Genomic DNA, 18,757 nt, shown 5'->3' on the forward strand with positions numbered 1-18,757 from the left:
GAGACAGAAGAGGAGAGGTTGCCCAAGCCTCCAAATTAACTCAGCAAGACTGAAGGCAATCATCAGGGAGAAAGGAGGGCTACAGGAGGACAAGTGCTGTTGGGATGGTTATCAACAGAGAAGGAGAGGGAATGGGAGGCATCGGACCAGCAGGAGTGGACTTAAGAAGCATGGCCCAGCACTGTATTAACTAGGGACTTCATTTACGCAGACAGAGAACTTAAAGTCACTGTGGTGGCAGGCAATCACGTTCTTTTATCAGGCTATAGAAATATTTGTGAGTAAAAATCTAGCATTGATTCAATGATTTAATAAATAGAAAGTACTGGCAATGAAACTATATCAGTAGTCCCCAACCATTTCTTAATATGAAGCTACTGTGAACTCTTGTCTGATGGTAATTTGTATAATTCTACGAGGCCTGAAGAGGTAAACCTCCACAACAACACAAGAAAAGTAATTAAAATGCAGCAATCATTTCATGACCCCTGGACAAAAAGCACACTAACATCCACTGATATCTTGGCTTTTGTTTTCAGTGGAAATGGGTGCAATTGGTTTACCTCGCAGGTTAAAGGCTATGAGAAAACGATTGGTGGTTAAAGGCAGGTTTAGGTGTGACAACCAGCAAGAGAAACAACTTTTAGTTTGAAAACAATGATGACGGCTGCCCGAGGGGTTAGCATAGATTCTGCTAGCATCAGTTATATCAGAGCTTCTTCACTGAAAGAAGAACAAAGACCGGCAAGGAAAAGATGTTTTTGAGTTTGATTAACCGACCTTTAACTCATTTACTGATAGCGCTCTCTTACTGTTGATCTGATAGGTGGAAGTTAGCCTGTTGGTGATAAGTATATGGTATTTTTTGAAAGGGTTAACAATTGGCTTTTTGCGATATCCATCTCTCCATTCAAGCAGTGATCAAACGTTGTTCAGTCAGCGTTAAGTTTAAAAAATAGACAGAAGTAAAAGATATTATAATTGGCCACCGAAACATCAGCACACTAACCTCCATATCAGCACCTGAAGGGTACTGCATATGTCAGACTCTCAACAGAGATGAGAAAGAAGCAAAATGTCTCACTCCTCAGCTACTTCCATCATTAGCTCCTTAAAAATGGATGTGTCTAATTCAGAATGTGATTATAATTAAGACATTTTAAATAAAGGTCTTCTAATGTCAGATGTGCTCCAATCTGCCGCTTTCTACTGTTCCCTGTTAGCCAGCGCTGAACCTGACACACCACAAAAAATAACCAGTAAAGCAAACTTTACTTAACTCATGCATTTGAGAACACCTGTTCGGGCGTTGCAGTACTCTAGCTGTGTGATGGGCGGTTAGTATGTGTATGTGTCTGTCTGCTCAGGATGAGCATGTGTGTGTTTGTGTACGTATGTGAATGACAGGCATGAGTGGATCACCCTGCCATCACAGAGTCTATCGATCAGTGTGTCAACGCTGGGGGAAAAGGTTAATCTGCCCGATGCCAGCCCCGCGCCTCACCCCATCTCTGGCCTGCCCTGCATCCCGCCCCAGCCCGCTCCCTCTCTTATCAGGATTAGAGGAGTGTACAAAAGGGCAGAGTATTCCCAGGACACACACTGACCTTCAATAATCCCACCAACCTGCCGCTCTGCTTATAATTAACATCAGGAACAAAGAGAAAAATCCCTGACCTGCCTGTGTAGCATTCCTCTGACTGGGAGACAGGAGATGGAAAAAGTAAGAGTCGAGTTAGAGACTGAAAGCACAGAGACCTGCTTCAGTAGTATGTTCTGAATGGCCAGGAGAGCCTAGCTGACATTCTAGATGTGCTGACTGGCCTATCCATGCTCCCCAGTGCACACACCCTAAACACTGATTGGAAGAACATGCTGAACCAAGCAGAGAGGCAGAAAACTGTACCTGGAACCAGAAGAGGAGAGGGAACGTAGAGCACAGTATGGAGGACTGGAGGACAGTATGTGCGTACATTTGTCTGTTTGTGTGTGTGTGTGTGTGTGTGTGTATTCGTATGTGTGTGTGCATGCTCGCTCACCGGGTCTTGGCTCATCTGCACTATGAGTTGTTTGACAGCGTGCAGCGTGGGATGGGCCCATGGAGAGGGATCCTGCCAGTGCCGATTCAGGTCAAAGCCCATCAGAGAACACCTGTATACACACACACGCGCGCACATACACACATTCTGTTTTAATGGGAAATGATCGCTTATAAAACATATAACAAATGATTAAACATACCCCCTGTGGAGTATTTGACCACTAGTAGCCTGGAGATCATAGTGTGAATTTCTTTTAAATATTTCTGCACTCCCTCACAATTAGGCGTATGTTCCCATCACATATTTACACAGGGGTTTAATTGAAGGTGTTTGAAAGCAGATATTATGTGATCATTTTTTAGTTCTTGATCCTTTAAGTTGGCCTCAGGAAATACAAGACTTCCCCTGTTTTGGCAGTACAACGATGTGCACGATTCTTCATGAATATAAGGCCACCTTGCAACCTGACAGAGACTCCACTGTGAGAGAACAGATGCGCTTAAAGGAAGCAGGAAAACACTTGGCAGCGTTCTCTGGTCCAAATAGTAAATACAAGCAATCCCTTTGTTACTTTAACATCAGTGAGGTGGTTAAATTGTCTCTTACACTGCCTTGGAGCAATGCACTGCAAGTACAGATCTTGTATTTAGAGGAGACTCCAGTAAACTTTGGACTGAAGCATGTGGATTTAAGGGCCGTGTGCTTCTCTTCACCAGAGTCATACAGAGTCGCTACACATGGGCTTGACTCTGATGAAGTCATTGCGCACATGGCATAGAACCGCAGGTCCTTTAGTAAAGTTTATTGCTTTAATCTGTGTGCTCCAGAACATTTGGTGCTATACTTCTGATGTATCTCCTGATACTAGATTGCTGTACTCTGAAGGCACCGGACAGGCTGTCAACTCCATGAGAAGCAGCTGAAGCATGTTAAACTTCTGTCTCTCTGCCCTGAAGCACATCTTAACTGTCAAAGACGACAACAGAGACATTTAACCCAAAGCCAGCTGCTGACCTGTGGATGGGTCAGCTGATCAGAAGCTAAAAGAGGGACTGGGAGGTGATCTTCTTCATTTACCATGCAGGAAGCTGAAGTGGAGGACAGTCAGTACATATAAAAACACATTCTGAGTTTGAGCCCTGTTTGTTGTCGTATGTATCTTTGAAACTTACTGACGCTTTTGGCACTGATACAGGAGTTACTGATAATGGAGACCAACTGAGCAGCCAGTCACGAACAAAGCACTCATTCCAGGTTAACTGGCATTGATTATTTGCTCTGCATGTAGCCATTTCAGTCAGTCCTGCATAGCAATCCTTGTGGTATCTGTGTGTGAGAAATATTGGGAAAAAGTGCACGCATGTGTATAAATGAGCATGTGTGGTTGCTGAGGTGAGGACTATCTCTACACTATCTCTATTCTGTCGATATGCTGCTCCGTTTGAAAGCAGGAGAAAGCAGGATAATGAAAATAGCCGTTAAGCAGCCACCAATCACAGTCAACAATAGTACGGAGATTGTCACTGTCGGGGACAGCAAGTGAGATTCACTTCAAAAGTTTTCTGGAGGCAGTGATGAGGCACCGCCACTAGATGGCTCTCACAAACACTGTTAGCTGCCTGCTGATGGTTATCTCAGTGTGCATTAGTATTCCTGGGGCTGAGCCTATTAAGTAAAAGGCAATTATGAAGAAGGGAAAGAGAATAGACGAGAGGAGGATGCCCACAGAGCTGCAGCAATAGTGTTAAAGACAGAGAGGAGGAGAGGCTGGACGAGAGACTGGCAGAGAGAACAGCCCTACGGCCAAATACTGTCTTCTAACAAATGCACTGCTGTGAGCTATATGAATTCATTAAGCTCCCTTAAGGTGGAGTTAAAAGGGTATAATCCCATGTAGCAGGATATAAAACCATGTAATGTGCTAATTCTATGTGCAGTGGAGATGCATTCAAATCAAGAATCCGAAGACATTTGCGTACCTGTAGTTTCCCAAGTAGACACCGTCTGGATTTAGCATGGGGACGATCTTGAAGATCACATGGTCTCTTAGGATCTGAGCCACTGGATGCTGGCTCACCAGGAAGTCAATCACACCTATCAAACATTCACACACGCACACACACGCACGAACGCACACACACACACACACACACACACACACACACACACACACACACACAGACACAGACTTAGAGAAATAGACTTGAAAGAAAAACCAAAGAAGGGCTGGCAGTTAATTGAGTTCTGTGAAACAAAAGGAGAAGGAAGGACGGCGAGGGGCATCGTCAGAATCAGGGGAGGAATAGAAGACGTCAAGCCTAAATCGATACAAATGGAATGGAGCTGACGGCACTGGAAAAACAGACAGCGCACGGCGGGCTGGAAGCCAAATCATCTGATTCGTGATGATGCACACACACACACACACACACACACACTGAAACGAACACACACACAAACTGATTATGTAGGTAGATGAGATAATTAGGGTTAGGCAGATAGATAGATAGATAGATAGATAGATAGATAGATAGATCCCTTCCCCACAAGCATCCTCTCTACACCTCGTTAACGTTAATGGACTTTGCTCAGTCCGTCTCACTGAGTCAAACTAGTGGACAGGGACCACCACTGATGGCAGGGCCGTGCCCTCTATCCCTTTATCGCACCAGCCCTCTCCTCCTCAGACCTCCTGCCCATAAACAAGGAAGTGGGACCCAGAAGGAGTGAACCTGTTCACTCACCTCAGTCTAAGCAGGAGGAACGGAGCAAAGAGTCATTAAATCCTGCTAAAACTGTCTTTTAGGTTGCTGTACTGCACAAGGAGACAATTTCCCAGAGGTTCCCCAGTTTTCAAGCTGTTTTATTAGTTTTGAGCTAGCGGAGCTCAGAAGCCAAGACAATGCAACCCTATGATACCCTCAGATTGTGTTTCTTGAGATATTATATAGAAACATAGTTTGTTGTATCTATTCCTGTAACATTCAGACATCTCAGGTTCAGAAGCAGAGCACACGGTTTCAGATTTGATTAACAGGAGAAGTGTAATGATACGAGGCTTCACGTTTCTAACTGAAAGCTTGTATTAAAAACACTAACCCTGTATTTACAAGGGTAAAAGGGAAATGTGAGATCAAGCATTTTTGGAGCTTGACCCATTCTACAGACTAAATATGAGGCTTTATAAATATATAGAAATAAATATCTCAGCCTTCGCTCCCTTGTCTTGACAATTCTTTTTCTACTCCCTCACTTGAAAATCCACCAAATATGACATAGCATATATTTCATATATTTGGTCCCTTTAATCTGGAAAACAAGGTGGCGGTTTCTTGGTTTTTTGTCACCTGAGATGATATAGAATCAAGTAAATGTTTAATGTTATCAATGACATCACGTGAGATTTCGGAGCAACTTGTCCTTGAGCGAGACTTGTGTTTTCAGTTACCAAAGAGTCTTTTACAAATGGTTTTCTGTAATTTTGCCAGACACTTCATAAAATCCTCGGCCTGTCAAACAAGCTTTTAGTGGAGGTAACTTTAACAGTCACAGTTGCCCGAAGGATTACACAGCAGGAAGGTCACGGCTGCCAGCTGAGGCAATCTGTTGGACAGATTCAAAACTTTTGGTAAGTATGAATCATTTACACAACTGAAATTCACCTTTAAGTTATTTTCCTTCATTAAGTTAAATTGTCTGATGTGTCTCTTTGACTGACTGATAACAATGTAAAAGAAAATGTATACCTACCACAATACACATACGTATAATGCACTCTGACACGTGTTGGTGTGCACCACCTAACAACATACAGTCCAGTGGTGCTGCATCTGGATCAAATCAATGAGAGAGGGCACAGACCTCACATTAAAACTTTACCTTGACAGATAAAGGAGGCAGGAGACTCTCCGGGGTGAACACGAGCTGTGAGAAACACCAGCTTCTTCTCCCTCTCCGGACTCTGGTGTTGGTCTGAAGGAGGGACAGAGAAAGTTGTGAACAAGTGTCAAAGGGAGAAAGAGGTGTTGTGTCAATGTAGTTTTAGCAAACTTGCAGATTGCAATGACAAAAACCTTTACAGACTAAAACATTGTTATCCTAAGTTAGTGTCAGAGTCAAATATACAAGCAACCTATCACAGTCCAGTCTGAGAGGCCGGGTCAAAACACACACTGACCCGGCCGTCCGTTTTCAGCCAGAGACACATGAATCAAACATCAAAACCAACACATGGCACAGAATATTCAACAGGAGAGGTGAATTATACATCTACAGAGGTCGGGATCTGCCAGCAACAGGTGTGACCTGATAGAGGTCTTCTTTGATTTAAGTTTTCCGTTGTGCCTGAAGACGTTTCTCTGTCTAGACACTTCTCTCCTCCCCTGCTCTAAGTCTGCCTCGGAGAGGGATGTTGAACAGATGAGTTGTACCTTGGAGACTCTTTTAAGCATTTTCAGCCACTTTACAGGTGGATTTATTGCCCAAATAGGGGTTGATGAACCTTTGACAGACTTGAACTATACATTCTGTATACACCAATTATTAAATCTGAAACATATAATTACATGTCAATTGTGAGAATATGTTTAAATGTCTTATTTGATACCTGAGGAGTACATTTAAGAAGTCATGACATTCTTTGAAGAGGTTATGTTAACCTTTTACTGTAGATCATTTGTGGATCATTCCTCAAACACTGCACAATAGACAGGTTGAAAAACAAAAACAGTTTCCGTTCACAGAGGTCAAATTTTTGTTGTTTTCTTGGCCAGTGTTTCTCCTCTAATCTGCTGTTGCTAATGGATGAAAGTGATTGTGTGCCTCATCGGTATACACAAACTTAATATCTTATCGATTCTTCTTGTGCTGAGCAGAGAAAATGCTAATTAGCAACAGGCTATGCACCTTTCCTTCTCCTTAATTCCAATTTAGCCTCAGAGCAGTGTATGTGTGTGTGTGTGTGTGTGTGTGTGTGGTTAGGGGTCATAAACAAAAAAAAGCGTTGTTCCATTTAAGTACTCTGCCTCTGATTTTATTTCGCTTTTCTCTCCCTCTGCCCTTCACAGAGACAAATGGCTTTGCCATTCAGGAGTCTCCGTGGAGCGGGGCGGGCCGCTTGTTGTAAATGTGAGTGCTTGCGGTTTGGCTGGCCGCTGGGTGCTCGGTGGCTGTGAAATTCCATCACTTAGAAATTCTACTTTGGCCTCGACCCCAGGCCACCGCACAGGCTCTTGGTACAAGTACACAGCCATGACACACACACACACACACACACACACACACACACACACACACACACACACACACACACTGTACGGTACTGTACAAAGCTGCAATCAGGAAAGAAAAAAAAAAGCAGGCAGACATACACACATTGCTTTTATCCCTACAGTAAAACCAAGAAGCCAGAAAGTTGTGAGCCAAACCAGAGGCAGCTGCCAAGGTCCCAACTGTCGGGGAATTCAACCATCGTGGCCATGCTACATTTAGTCTCAGTGCTAGTGTACCCTTGCTGCTTCATCAAAACAATCTCTTACAGCAGGCTCCTGGAGCTTACAATGGATCCACTGTTTATCCCACGTAGTCGTGTGTGTATGTGTGTGTGTGTGTGTGTGTGTTGTGTGTGTGTGTGTGTGTGTGTGTGTGTGTGTGTGTGTGTGTGTGTGTGACTGTGTCTCCTCAGGGCTCTCACAAATGCTCCCAGAGTAGTTGTTGTGTTTATGTGTCTGTATCTCTGCATTTCTCTGTATCTGGCTGTGCCCAGCCAAGCGATGTAGCACAAAATTAAGTCTCTCTATTCCATAGGCACCCCGACGCCCAGGGGCAAGCTGGAGGAACCAAGTACCAAAGCAAGGCTACATGTAAAGGGAAATCTAATTTTTGGCTTGGGTGTGGGTGACATATAAGATGAAGGTTAGAGTCAGGTTATGGATGGTTATCAAGAGCACAGTGCTGCAGCAGCCTCTTCTGACCTCAAGGTGTCAGTAGAGATCAGCAGGCAGGGAGAGGGAGACCGATAAAGCGAGGGAACCAGAATCAGAAGCAAAAGAGAAAGAGAAGGTGAGGGATCCGCGGGAAAAGGTAGCTGTCCAAGGCGACACAAATGACCTGTTTCCTGGAACTCTCTTTCTTTCTTTGCAGACAGTTTTAGGGGATTATTAGAAGGAAGAACAACCCAGGACAGGGGTGATTAAACAATCAATGTCTTCCACTCGGAGTGCTGAGCGGATTGTCAAACCAATGCCACTGCTATTCAATTTCTATGACAATTCAAAACATTTAATTGTTTACTTATCTTTGATCTTGAGATGCGCTAAAATGTCCTCTTCTCAGTGTGTTATGATGATTTGGTTAGCGTGATACTGTATGTGTGTACATCAGGGCTCCAACTAATGATTATTTTAATTATTGATTTTTCGATTAATTATTTAGTGTATGAAAATGACCAAAGATCAGCACAATTTCCCAGAGCCCAAGGTGACATCTTAAAATTGCTTGCGTAGTTCCAAAACTCGAGAATGTTTAATCTATTTAGATATAACACCAAATGAAAAGAGCAAATACACAGACTGGAGAGGGGGAACCCTACACATGTTCTATACTTTTTCTTAATAAAGACTTAAAAGATAAGTAGTTGTTGTACACATTCTTTTTTTCAATTAGTCAACAAATGTTTTTTTCCAAAGGCAAGAAAAAGGTGAATCTGGACAGATCATGACAGGGTGAAGAATGTGCTCTGAAACATCCAACAGCATTAGGATGTTTGAACTTTAAAATGAATATATGAAGGTCATCTCTGTAAAGCATTACAAGAAGATTCCAATGTTTATAATCTTGAATTAAAACTTATAACATGGCTTCCTAGAACTGCAGTAGTGCTCATACCTCTGCCAAGGCTCAACAGTTGCCTTGATTTTTTTTTTAAAATCGAGATCCGGCGGACGGACGGACGGACGGACGTGACAATGAGTGAGTGAAAGTGGCAGAGGCAAAATTTATGCCCACATTTCAAAATCAAAGTGCTCCCTCAGCATATTTTTCACCTGCCAAAGTCACGCGCTGCACCGCACGGCACATTACTGCTCGTTCTCTCTCAGCTCGCCGAGAGGGTGGGAAATTAAAAAAAAAAATGAAAGGATGTCAAACTACGATCAGCTCTGATAAATATGTAAATTAGCGGAGAGAAGAAAAGTGCCTGTGAAAAACAACATAAATCTAATGGATTCTGAAGGTCAGCTCCTGATTGTGCTGGTCAGCTCTTTTCCTGAGACCGCAGTCCTGGGAACTTTTGGTTCAATCTCATAACTTGTGACATGATGTAATTAACTGAGAATGTCTTCATCATTCTTCCTCAGCAGGTACAAAGGAAGCCCTGTCAAGACCTTCTCAGAGCATCATGGCATATATTTAAATACATTTACCCACTTAAATAGTAAATTTGATTCAGGGAGATGGAGGCAGATTTTTGATTACTTTTTTAATGTCGTCATTGTCCAAACTTTGTGACATGCGACGTTTTCTTATTGGAAACTAAATAGCATCTTAGGCTAAATGTGGAACACCTAAACCCGTTGGTACACAGGGAAGGGAGAGAGTAACCCTGCTCCATAGTGGTACAATAAAAAAACCCTGCACACTGGCCACGGCTTTACACCATATTATACCACAAGTCTCAAACCAAGGCCTCTCTATATCTCTGCCACCCATACCCTCCACCCCCTACCCCCACCTCTCTCTGCTCTGTGGGTTTTACACTGTAATAAATTAGCCTCACTTTGGTGAGATGGCAACAAGACACGCTTGGCGCCCTGCTCAGTGCGTCATATCGAGGATGGGCGCGAGCTGTAAATTGTCACTGGCGTTGAATTTATACAGAGCCTTGGGACGAGATGCAGCACCGTGTACTGCCCAGCTGAGTGAGCCCCAACAAGCATCAAAGCTCTGCACCTCTTCACACCAACACCCCCCATCCCCCTCCCATCCACCCCCTCGCTCCACCCGCTGACACCACCCTCTGCCACCTCAAGGACAAACAGAGAGAGGGGAAGAAAAGACAGAAGAAAAAGAGAGACGGAGAGGGATGGGGACGGGGATATGCGCTGAAGTGCAGAGGACTCTAAAGTGATAAGAGTTTTATGATGCTGTTTTCTTCCTCAGGAATTGACCAGGTCCCCGACTTAAATCTCTGTGTGTGCGCATATGTGTGTGTGTCTGTGTTTGCGTCTATAGGTGCCGGAGAGCCTGTGGCGTGTCTCAGATTTATTCAGCTCATCTTTTTGCAGTGAGGCAGGGGCACCGCCAAGGCCTCCCTCACACATTCATAAAGCATCCCCCTGTCACTTAACACACCACACATTACACAGCTAAACCCATGAGGGGGGAGCGGAGGGGGAGTAAGAAAGGGAGAGAGAGAGAGAGAGAGAGAGAGAGAGAGAGGAGAATTTAATCCCTGCGTAAACATCGCTAATTGTCACAAAATGGGGCCACAGTGTTTTCTTTGAACTGACGGAAACAGAAAGTTACAGAGGAGAGGATATTTACACAGACAGGTGAACACACGGAGACACAGAGGATGATTGATGGAAAGACAGAGGACAGCGAGGTGGGAGACAGAAAGACAAACAGTGAGATAGAGGTGAAATGAGAACAAAGAGTGGCAGGAAATCAGCAGAACAACACATGAAACTTTACTGAGCTGCCTCAAAATCTTCCTCCTTATTTGGCTTCAGGGGTTTTCACCACAAACACCGACGTTTTATTTTAACAAAAGTGTGATTTAAGAAGTCCCCCCAACTCACCAAAAAATTTATGTATGTGTATTTTTCACCTCTGATTGATACAGCTCACTGTTTATGCAACATGCAGGTGTAACTTCTATTTTAAAGCTCAGCATATTGTAATAAAAATTGGTTGGGGGAAACAGTGAATACATATTTTTGTTGGCCTAAAAATGGAGCAAAACATGTTATTTAAACACATTTTAATAACTTTCATGACAGTAACTGTTATTTGACTATTAAGAGAGAAATGCTTCATCAACCATTTATCAAGCAATTGCAAAGGTTTTTCAACATCAGTAGCAACTTTACAATAAACATTTATTACATGAATGGTTCATAAAGCATTCTACAGTGAAATAACGAGGAACTAACAAGTAACTAGCAATTTTTAAATGGACATTTAGACAGAGAAGAAAGAGGCAGATGCGAGTGAGACAAAGGTAAGAGGGGGAAGATAGGCAATACAGCATGATGCGGTTTAGGTGTCTGTTGCATTCAGTCATCTCTACCTCTGAAGCCTCCCTCTATATGTTCATCTCATCATCTACTCATCTCTGTACTGCCTTGCCTCTCTGTACCCGCCTCCATCCTTCACTCCTTCACTTCCTCTCTGTCTCCTTGGCCATCATAGCCATCTAAGATGTGTAAGCAGCTGAAGAGAGCAATCAAAAGCAGAGATGTGGTGGTCAGGGGTGTGTGTGTGTGTGTGTGTGTGTGAGAGAGAGAGAGAGAGAGAGAGAGAGAGAGAGAGAGAGAGAGAGAGAGAGAGAGAGAGAGAGAGAGAGAGAGAGAGAGAGAGAGAAAGAGAGAAGAGGCCAAGTGAGGGGATTACAATGGTCATGTCGAGACACTCCGATCGGCATCGCATCCAGACAGAAAGGGGAGGAACAGACGGAAGGAGAGAAAAGGAGAAAAAAAATTGGGAGATTCATGGACAGAGAGAAGTGAAGAGTAAAAGAGAGACAGAGAGAAGGGCGGGAGCAGAGGAAACCCTTGAGATGACAGCATGTAAATACGCCAACGGCGGGCCTCTAAAGTGGAGATGAAGAGACGGCAGGATAAAAAGCTCTGAGCGCTGTGTGATTATGGATCAATTTGCCGCAATCAAGCCCCCTTATGGCTGGTCCCTGTGAAATGGAGAGATTTCTGCTCCTCAAGGGCAGCCGTGATGACAGTGGAGGTCACAGACGATGGGAGTGACAGAGTGACAGAGGGAGAGGAGCATCGAAAGGATGGGAAGAAGGGGAAACGATCTGTCCTAAACATCAGCATTCAAACCTGTGCTGAAGGGCTTTCTAATTATGTTAATGGTGAGAGGTGGTAGAGAGATGCAGGCCTTTGGCCATCATTTACCAGAGGAGCAGAGTGCTACCACTGTGAGCTCTGGTCCTTTTAGGGTCCCATGTGAGTACTCAAGTGGATAAACCATGACAATAATGACCTAAATGATGACTACCCAATTTTATAGAATATTAAATCCAGACATGATATTCAATTAAAGCAGCAGATTTATGTACTGCTGGCATAAACACAACTGAGGCTTAAAGAATTTTTCACTGCCCAGCTGACACATACTGACAGTTCTACATCACTGCAACAAGATGAGAAGTCATCCACTGGAGGTCAGGAAAACATTTCAGGGGGCATTGAAGGGATACTTTGAGGGGTAGAATCAAAGCTCTTATCCACAATGTGTATGTATTATCTACAGTTGATGGCAATCAGCACAACCCAGTCTGGAGTACCTAGACAGATTCTAAACAATTCACTTCTGCGCATAAGGTCAGCATCAAAACATACTTTAGCGGCCTAAAAACCAATTCTCCAAGAAACAATAACAGCTTATATTTAGAATATTTTTACAACTTTACAATGCCGTCAATGGGCCAGTTTAGAGCTGAAAAGATTACTAACTAGAGATCAGAAGGTCACTGGTTCAAATCCCAGCTCTGGGCTGAGCGGAGCTACATGTCGAAGTGTCCTTGAGCAAGATACTGAACCTCAAATTGCTCCTGATGTGCAGTTGGCACCTTGCATGGCGGCTTCTGCCATCAGTGAGGGCCCTGCGATGAGCTGGTGACTTGTCCAGGGTGTACCCTGCACTCACCCAGAGACAGCTGGGATTGGCTCCAGCAAAAACCCCTGCGACCCCATAAAAGGGATAAAGCGGTTACAGACAATGGATGGATGGATGATTACTAACTAAATAACTAACTAACTTACTAAGTAACTGGAATAATTCGATTACAAAAAATGGGCGAAGCAAAATCTCTGCAAAACTTTGTTTAATTCCTATGTGTCCTTCTTAGCTCAGGGATCATTTTTCCACACGGACTGTTATTGCGGAAACACACCACTATGTTCAGTTGGTTTGATGGCGGTGACGGTGAGCCGAGAATCGTTTGTAAAAGACAGAGAATGTCCAAAGTTTGGGATCATTTCACACTTAAAAAAGAAGATAACAAAGTGCAATGTGTCTACTGCAAAGCAGAACTGGCGTACCACAACAGCACGTCAACAATGATTCAACATCTGAACCGGAAAGCATCCTGTTGTTAACACCATCTCACCAAGCGTTGCCAACATTGATCTTAGCTAATTTAACATAGCCTACCATCGCTAGTTAGAACGTATGGTATTTGTAGGGGCTGTAGCCTCATGTCGGTATGACTAGATATCATTGGAAACCAATTTGTGTTAATTGCAAGAGAGTAATAGCCACCAAATAACTCCTTTCCACACACACACACTCATCTGGTCTCTCTCCCTCTCCCTCACGCACGCATACACACATAAACAAACACACACCCTTACTCCCGGTGTGAATAAAAGCCAATTGCTTGGTCTATTTAACAGGCCTGTCATTTTAGTTATGCATTATTTGGTATTGTTGTTTAATAATGCAACATAATTTTTAATTAGATTACTCGATTAATCGATGGGATAATCGGTAGAATACTCAATTCTAAAAATATTTGATAGCTGCAGCCCTAGGCCAGTTATCCTTTGGTATATATTTTCTCAATCGTAAACAACACTCCCCATGCCAGTTCAGACTAGAGCACGGGTACTTGGTTGAGAAAACATAGTGCCAAAGGAAAGGGTTTTCTGACAGCAAAGTAAAGCAGTGGAATTATTGTGAATTTAGGAACACTTAAAATGATATTGATTTCTCTTGATCTCTCTTCTGACGCCATCAATAGCAGTACATTGCTCGGTTTTTAAACTAAAACCCCTGCTGTCTCTCCAAACTGGTTGCATGCCAACCACTGTTTACTGTAAGTAATACACTGTCTATAGATAAGTAGTCTAGTTCATACAAGCCCACTTTAACACAAACCCAGACTGTCCCTTTAATCTGCTCTTTAATATCTTAGAAAAACACATTAGGTTGAATAGCCTGAGGCACAGACAACAATGTACTGTAATACCGTATGCTACTTAAAGTGAACCATATTAAGACATAAATGTTTAATTACCTGCGGGACGCTTTGACGCCCTCCAGTAAATCAGAGGTTGTTACAACCAAGGCTGAATAAGCCATTATACGTTTGAGGGTTTTTCAGCCTTATGTTGTCAAAAACAGTCACTGGAGGCACTGGATCACTGTATTTGGCTCCTCCCTCTTTAAGGCCCACTATGTCTCCTCAGATTGGTCAGTTCACACATGCCTGACCCAAACCCACTAACAACAACAGAGCAGCTGCGCTAAATCAACTTTTATGTGCTAAACTGGCCGCATAAATGATGCAAATGTGTGACATGGTGACATAGTGTGATGTCATGAAGTCACAGAATTAAAGGAAGACTTTCTGACAAGATGTTTCAGGAGCAGTGTTTTCTGTGGGAGAGAGGAGCTTCTGTTTGTGTTTCTGTTTTTTACTTTAAAGATCTTTCAAGCACAATAGGTCTCCTTCAACATATTTAAATACACTCAGTACATTTTTATTTAGAACAATGTGTTGAAAATATGTAACACATAGAGCTACATCCGCGTTCTCGAAAACAGAATAACACATCCATCATGACATGACAATCAGATCTGAGGTCTAAAAATGTGGTTACAGGCCAGAGAAGGTTGAGAAATCCAGCCTCATGACTGCAGTCTATTGTGTGAACCTTTATTCTTTGTCTAGTCTTCAGGGCCAACTTCAAGCTTTTCTTCATGCCTTTCAGAGGCGGCCTGTATCTCTTACAGTCACACACTGTTTTATGGAGACCTGTAAGTGCCGAGCGCGCGTGATAGACAGTTGGCACAGGGGGCAAGACGGAGATTCACTGAGAGAGAGACAAAAAGGGAGCTCTGTCAAGTATCAAAAGCAATACGCCCTTTTAGCGATATGATACGGACGTCTGGCACAAAGTCAGAGGCGGGGACTGCTTAGGGTTTTAAGGCATTGGTCACAGGCCTCTCTGAAAGCCTGACTTCTCCTCTCTTGCCTTCAGAAAATGATGACAGGAGCAGAGGAACATAAAAAGGAGGGATGGCTGGTCTGCGCGCGGCATGATACAGAATCAGAGGCAGCCAGTAATAGCCTTTTTTGAAGAATGCGCCACTGAACTTTAAGGACCGTCTTGCTTGAAAGGACAAGTTACAAATAGGAAGAAAGAAGAGGGAGAAATGATTTCCCAGGGATATACCCCCCGCTGTGCTGGCCTATCGCCGCACCACAGTGTAAGAGTGTGTTTCCGCGTGCGTGTGTGTATAGTATATGACTATGTGTTTGGGGAGTGCAACATCCTAGACATGCACATTCACAGGCGTACAGTACTACACCTACACTGGAGCACTACATGGACAAAGAGGACACAGTTTAGTGTTAAATGTCATTTGGACCAGCGCTGCCTTTTTTCAGACAGAAGCAAGAGCAGTCGGACGTGCAGACAAAACTGACGTGCGGTTCTTTATTACTTCATCTCTTCCTACCTATCAATAATTTCTGAGCCACAACAATACAGCCGGGCTGAGGTAAACAACCATAGTGCATCCCAGCTTTAATAACTACAGTCACACCTCCCAGCTATGTCTTTCAATCAATTTCTCTTCCCTCCTATTCTGTTCGATTCTACCTCGTCTCTCATCTCTTCCCTTTTTTCTCCCTCGCATCTCAAAGTCACTGTAGATCACTTTCAATCTTCAGCTATACAGCACAAATACACGGAATATGGAAAACTTGGATTTATTTATGCATTGGTGCATGGAAGAACTGCATGTGGTGTGTGTGTGTGTGTGTGTGTGTGTGTGTGTGTGTGTGTGTGTGGTCATGTGTGCATTGCGGGCATCGGCTCGGCTCGGCGGCAGCGACAATGTCATTCAGCAGTTTAGTAACAGGCCATTACCTTGTTAATACCAGCCTAATGGGCGGTCTGCTATTTTAAAACCACGGTCATGTTTGTGCCATTAACAACCACTTAGTGCTCCACTCAGATCAACAGGCCACCGGGACACCAAAAACAATAACAGAATAACAAAGACAATTTGACAATATGTGCCGTCTCTTCATTAACACCACAAACACACAGAGCCAATCGCGCTATGCTTTAGTTCTTTTGTCCAGTTTATACTCGAGGCTGTTTCCAGATGTGAGATGATAACAAAACCTGTAGACTGAGCAAAAAAAACCTACAACTGTCAGCTTTAATTACTGATGTTATGTCAGTTTTGAATTGTATGTGTCAGTGAAGAGAGAGTGAAGGTAAACCCCAAATCTGCCCTTTTTCCTGCATAAAATCTAGCTTCAACTAGCTGTATTATGCTAGCTGTAAAGATATGGGATGATCAGCTGGGCAGGGCAGCTGTTCATATGTTATTACTTAAGAACGTTAAGACTGAATGGTTGTGTTAGAACAAGTCCTACTTTGTCATAAACATAATGAGATCAGTATCATGATTAGCAGCTTATTAGAAAGACATTAGCTCGCAAGCAGATAGCAACAAGCAAAGTCACTGATGTCTTATCTGCTTTGTTGAACTTTTTCTACATTTTGGGAAACAGGCTTTGCCTTGATTATGGGCCAAAACATGTAACGGTTTCTTGACAGTTTCCTGTTTGTGTTACTTATGTCAAGTTTTGGTTATTTTAGTTGTCGATAGCTGAACACTCATTAAGCAGAAACTTACTACGACAATCAAAAAGGAAGGCAGTTATTAAAACAAAAAAGCTGAAAGCTTAGTTTGAGAGCTGCCCAGCAGTTACTTGTCAGTGATAAGGTTAACCTGTCCTGGCTAGTTTTACTTTTTTGCTTTTTACTTTTCATGCTTTTCCATGTGTTTAGTCATAGTAGTTCTCGATGGAATAACATACTCAGGCTTGAGGTAACAAACTAGCTCATGGAAAACAGTGTTTCATTTGTAAACTTTAGAGGCGCTGGTAGGTGTATATATGAACTTCGGTAAGAGTCAAGCTAGCTGTTTTCTAGTTGCAGGGTAAGGTCTGGACTTGTTATCCATCTCTATGTCAAGGGCTGGCTCCGGTGAGGTGATTAGCTCCATAATAGTCATCAAAATTTTGGCAAGATTATGGCAATAAGCAAAATAAGCAGTTTACTCAGTTGAGCAATGTATGTATATGGTTTATGTAAGCTGTCGTCCCATAGGTCAGAAAACATGTTTACTCTGCTACAACCAAAAAACCCACTGCAGATAAAACAAAACTAAAATTAGATATGGCAAGGATTCTATTTTCAAACCGTATCAATAAAAATCACATTTCTCAATTGAGATATTTAAATAAATATAACAAACATGACAAACTATAGCCCCGAGGTCTGTCTAATTCCATTTCACCATCTCAAAGAGAATCAGCTTTCCATCAGAATCAGTGGCTTCTCTCTGAAGTCTGAGAGGAGGCGCTGGGTGAGAAGTCCTGCAAGGGAGGCACAGTCCGTTTCGGCGCATCAATCGTTTACAAAGACTTTGAACTCAACTGTGGGTATGTTCAGCTCTTTAGTGATTTCCAAAGCTTTCAGCAAAATATCAGGTCTAGTAATAGGTGTTTATTCATGCCGTTTTTCAGTCGGATAGTCAAAATCTCCTGTCAAGCTTTTTTAAAGCAGCCGGCTTTGGTACGCTGGAACGATTAGAGATTTTGAGTTTTTTTGACTAGACATTTACTGACTCGTGGTCTAGACAGTTGTCAACTCTAAATCCTTGATCACAGCTATCTTTGCGAATTTAACTTAATGTGTTTGGACATAGACAAACAATCTCAAAGTCCTTTTTTCAGGTTGAGGCAATCAAAAATTATATAAAAAAACATTTGGAAACCAGACTGATATGAGATTCTTGAAGCCGATAACGCTATTTGAGTTTTAAAACCCTGATTACAGTATATCAGCCATATATATTTCTTTTTCAAAAACACATAACCTAAATACATTTTGAGAAGGGTTTCTTGAATTTGACTTAAACAGACACATCTATATAAGCAATGTTCGGCTGACATGTTTGCACTGCTGATTCACGCTATAACTCCAGCCATAAGCTGGACTGAGTTTGTCCATTCAGGGCCAACTGGTACTAATGAGAAGACAAAATCATGAGCTTGTTTGCCTTCTGATTCAGGTGGTAGGTTAGAGCAAGATGACAGAAAAAACATGGGAAATCCATGATGACTGCAAACTCCTCAGACTAATGCCAAGGAGACGGTAGGTGCATATATCAACAACAACCTCCTCTTCCGGCTCCCAGGAAGCAAACAAAAATACTCCGTTTGAGAGTCGATGAAAGTCTGTTGGCCAATGAATTTAAACCCGAGTGACTCCTCCAGCATCTAATTAAGATTATTATCTGTATCAGTAGCCTAAAATATGGGTAAACTATGCATTACAGACTTTTTCATCTCAGTGCCAAGGGTTGGCAAGCTAATCGACTGTCTACTTTCTGGACACATTAAGCCTCTTCCACAGAGTAATGTTAGATATGCAGGTGGGACA

The 18,757-nt window shown here is 42.8% G+C and overlaps 1 protein-coding gene across 1 annotated transcript in view; it reads right to left on the reverse strand.

Moving 5' to 3' along the window:
* Positions 1 to 18,757, reverse strand: part of agbl4 (AGBL carboxypeptidase 4) — a 294,869-nt gene that overhangs the window by 27,102 nt on the left and 249,010 nt on the right. The window contains exons 7-9 of the mRNA XM_030433368.1: positions 5,922 to 6,014; positions 4,022 to 4,136; positions 2,040 to 2,151 (exon numbers count right to left, since the gene is read on the reverse strand). Coding sequence (XP_030289228.1) covers positions 2,040 to 2,151; positions 4,022 to 4,136; positions 5,922 to 6,014 — 320 coding nt within the window. The remainder of the gene's footprint in view (positions 1 to 2,039; positions 2,152 to 4,021; positions 4,137 to 5,921; positions 6,015 to 18,757) is intronic.

The sequence above is a fragment of the Sparus aurata genome, chromosome 11 (assembly GCF_900880675.1).
Source record: "Sparus aurata chromosome 11, fSpaAur1.1, whole genome shotgun sequence".
Classification (NCBI taxonomy): Eukaryota; Metazoa; Chordata; class Actinopteri; order Spariformes; family Sparidae; genus Sparus; species Sparus aurata.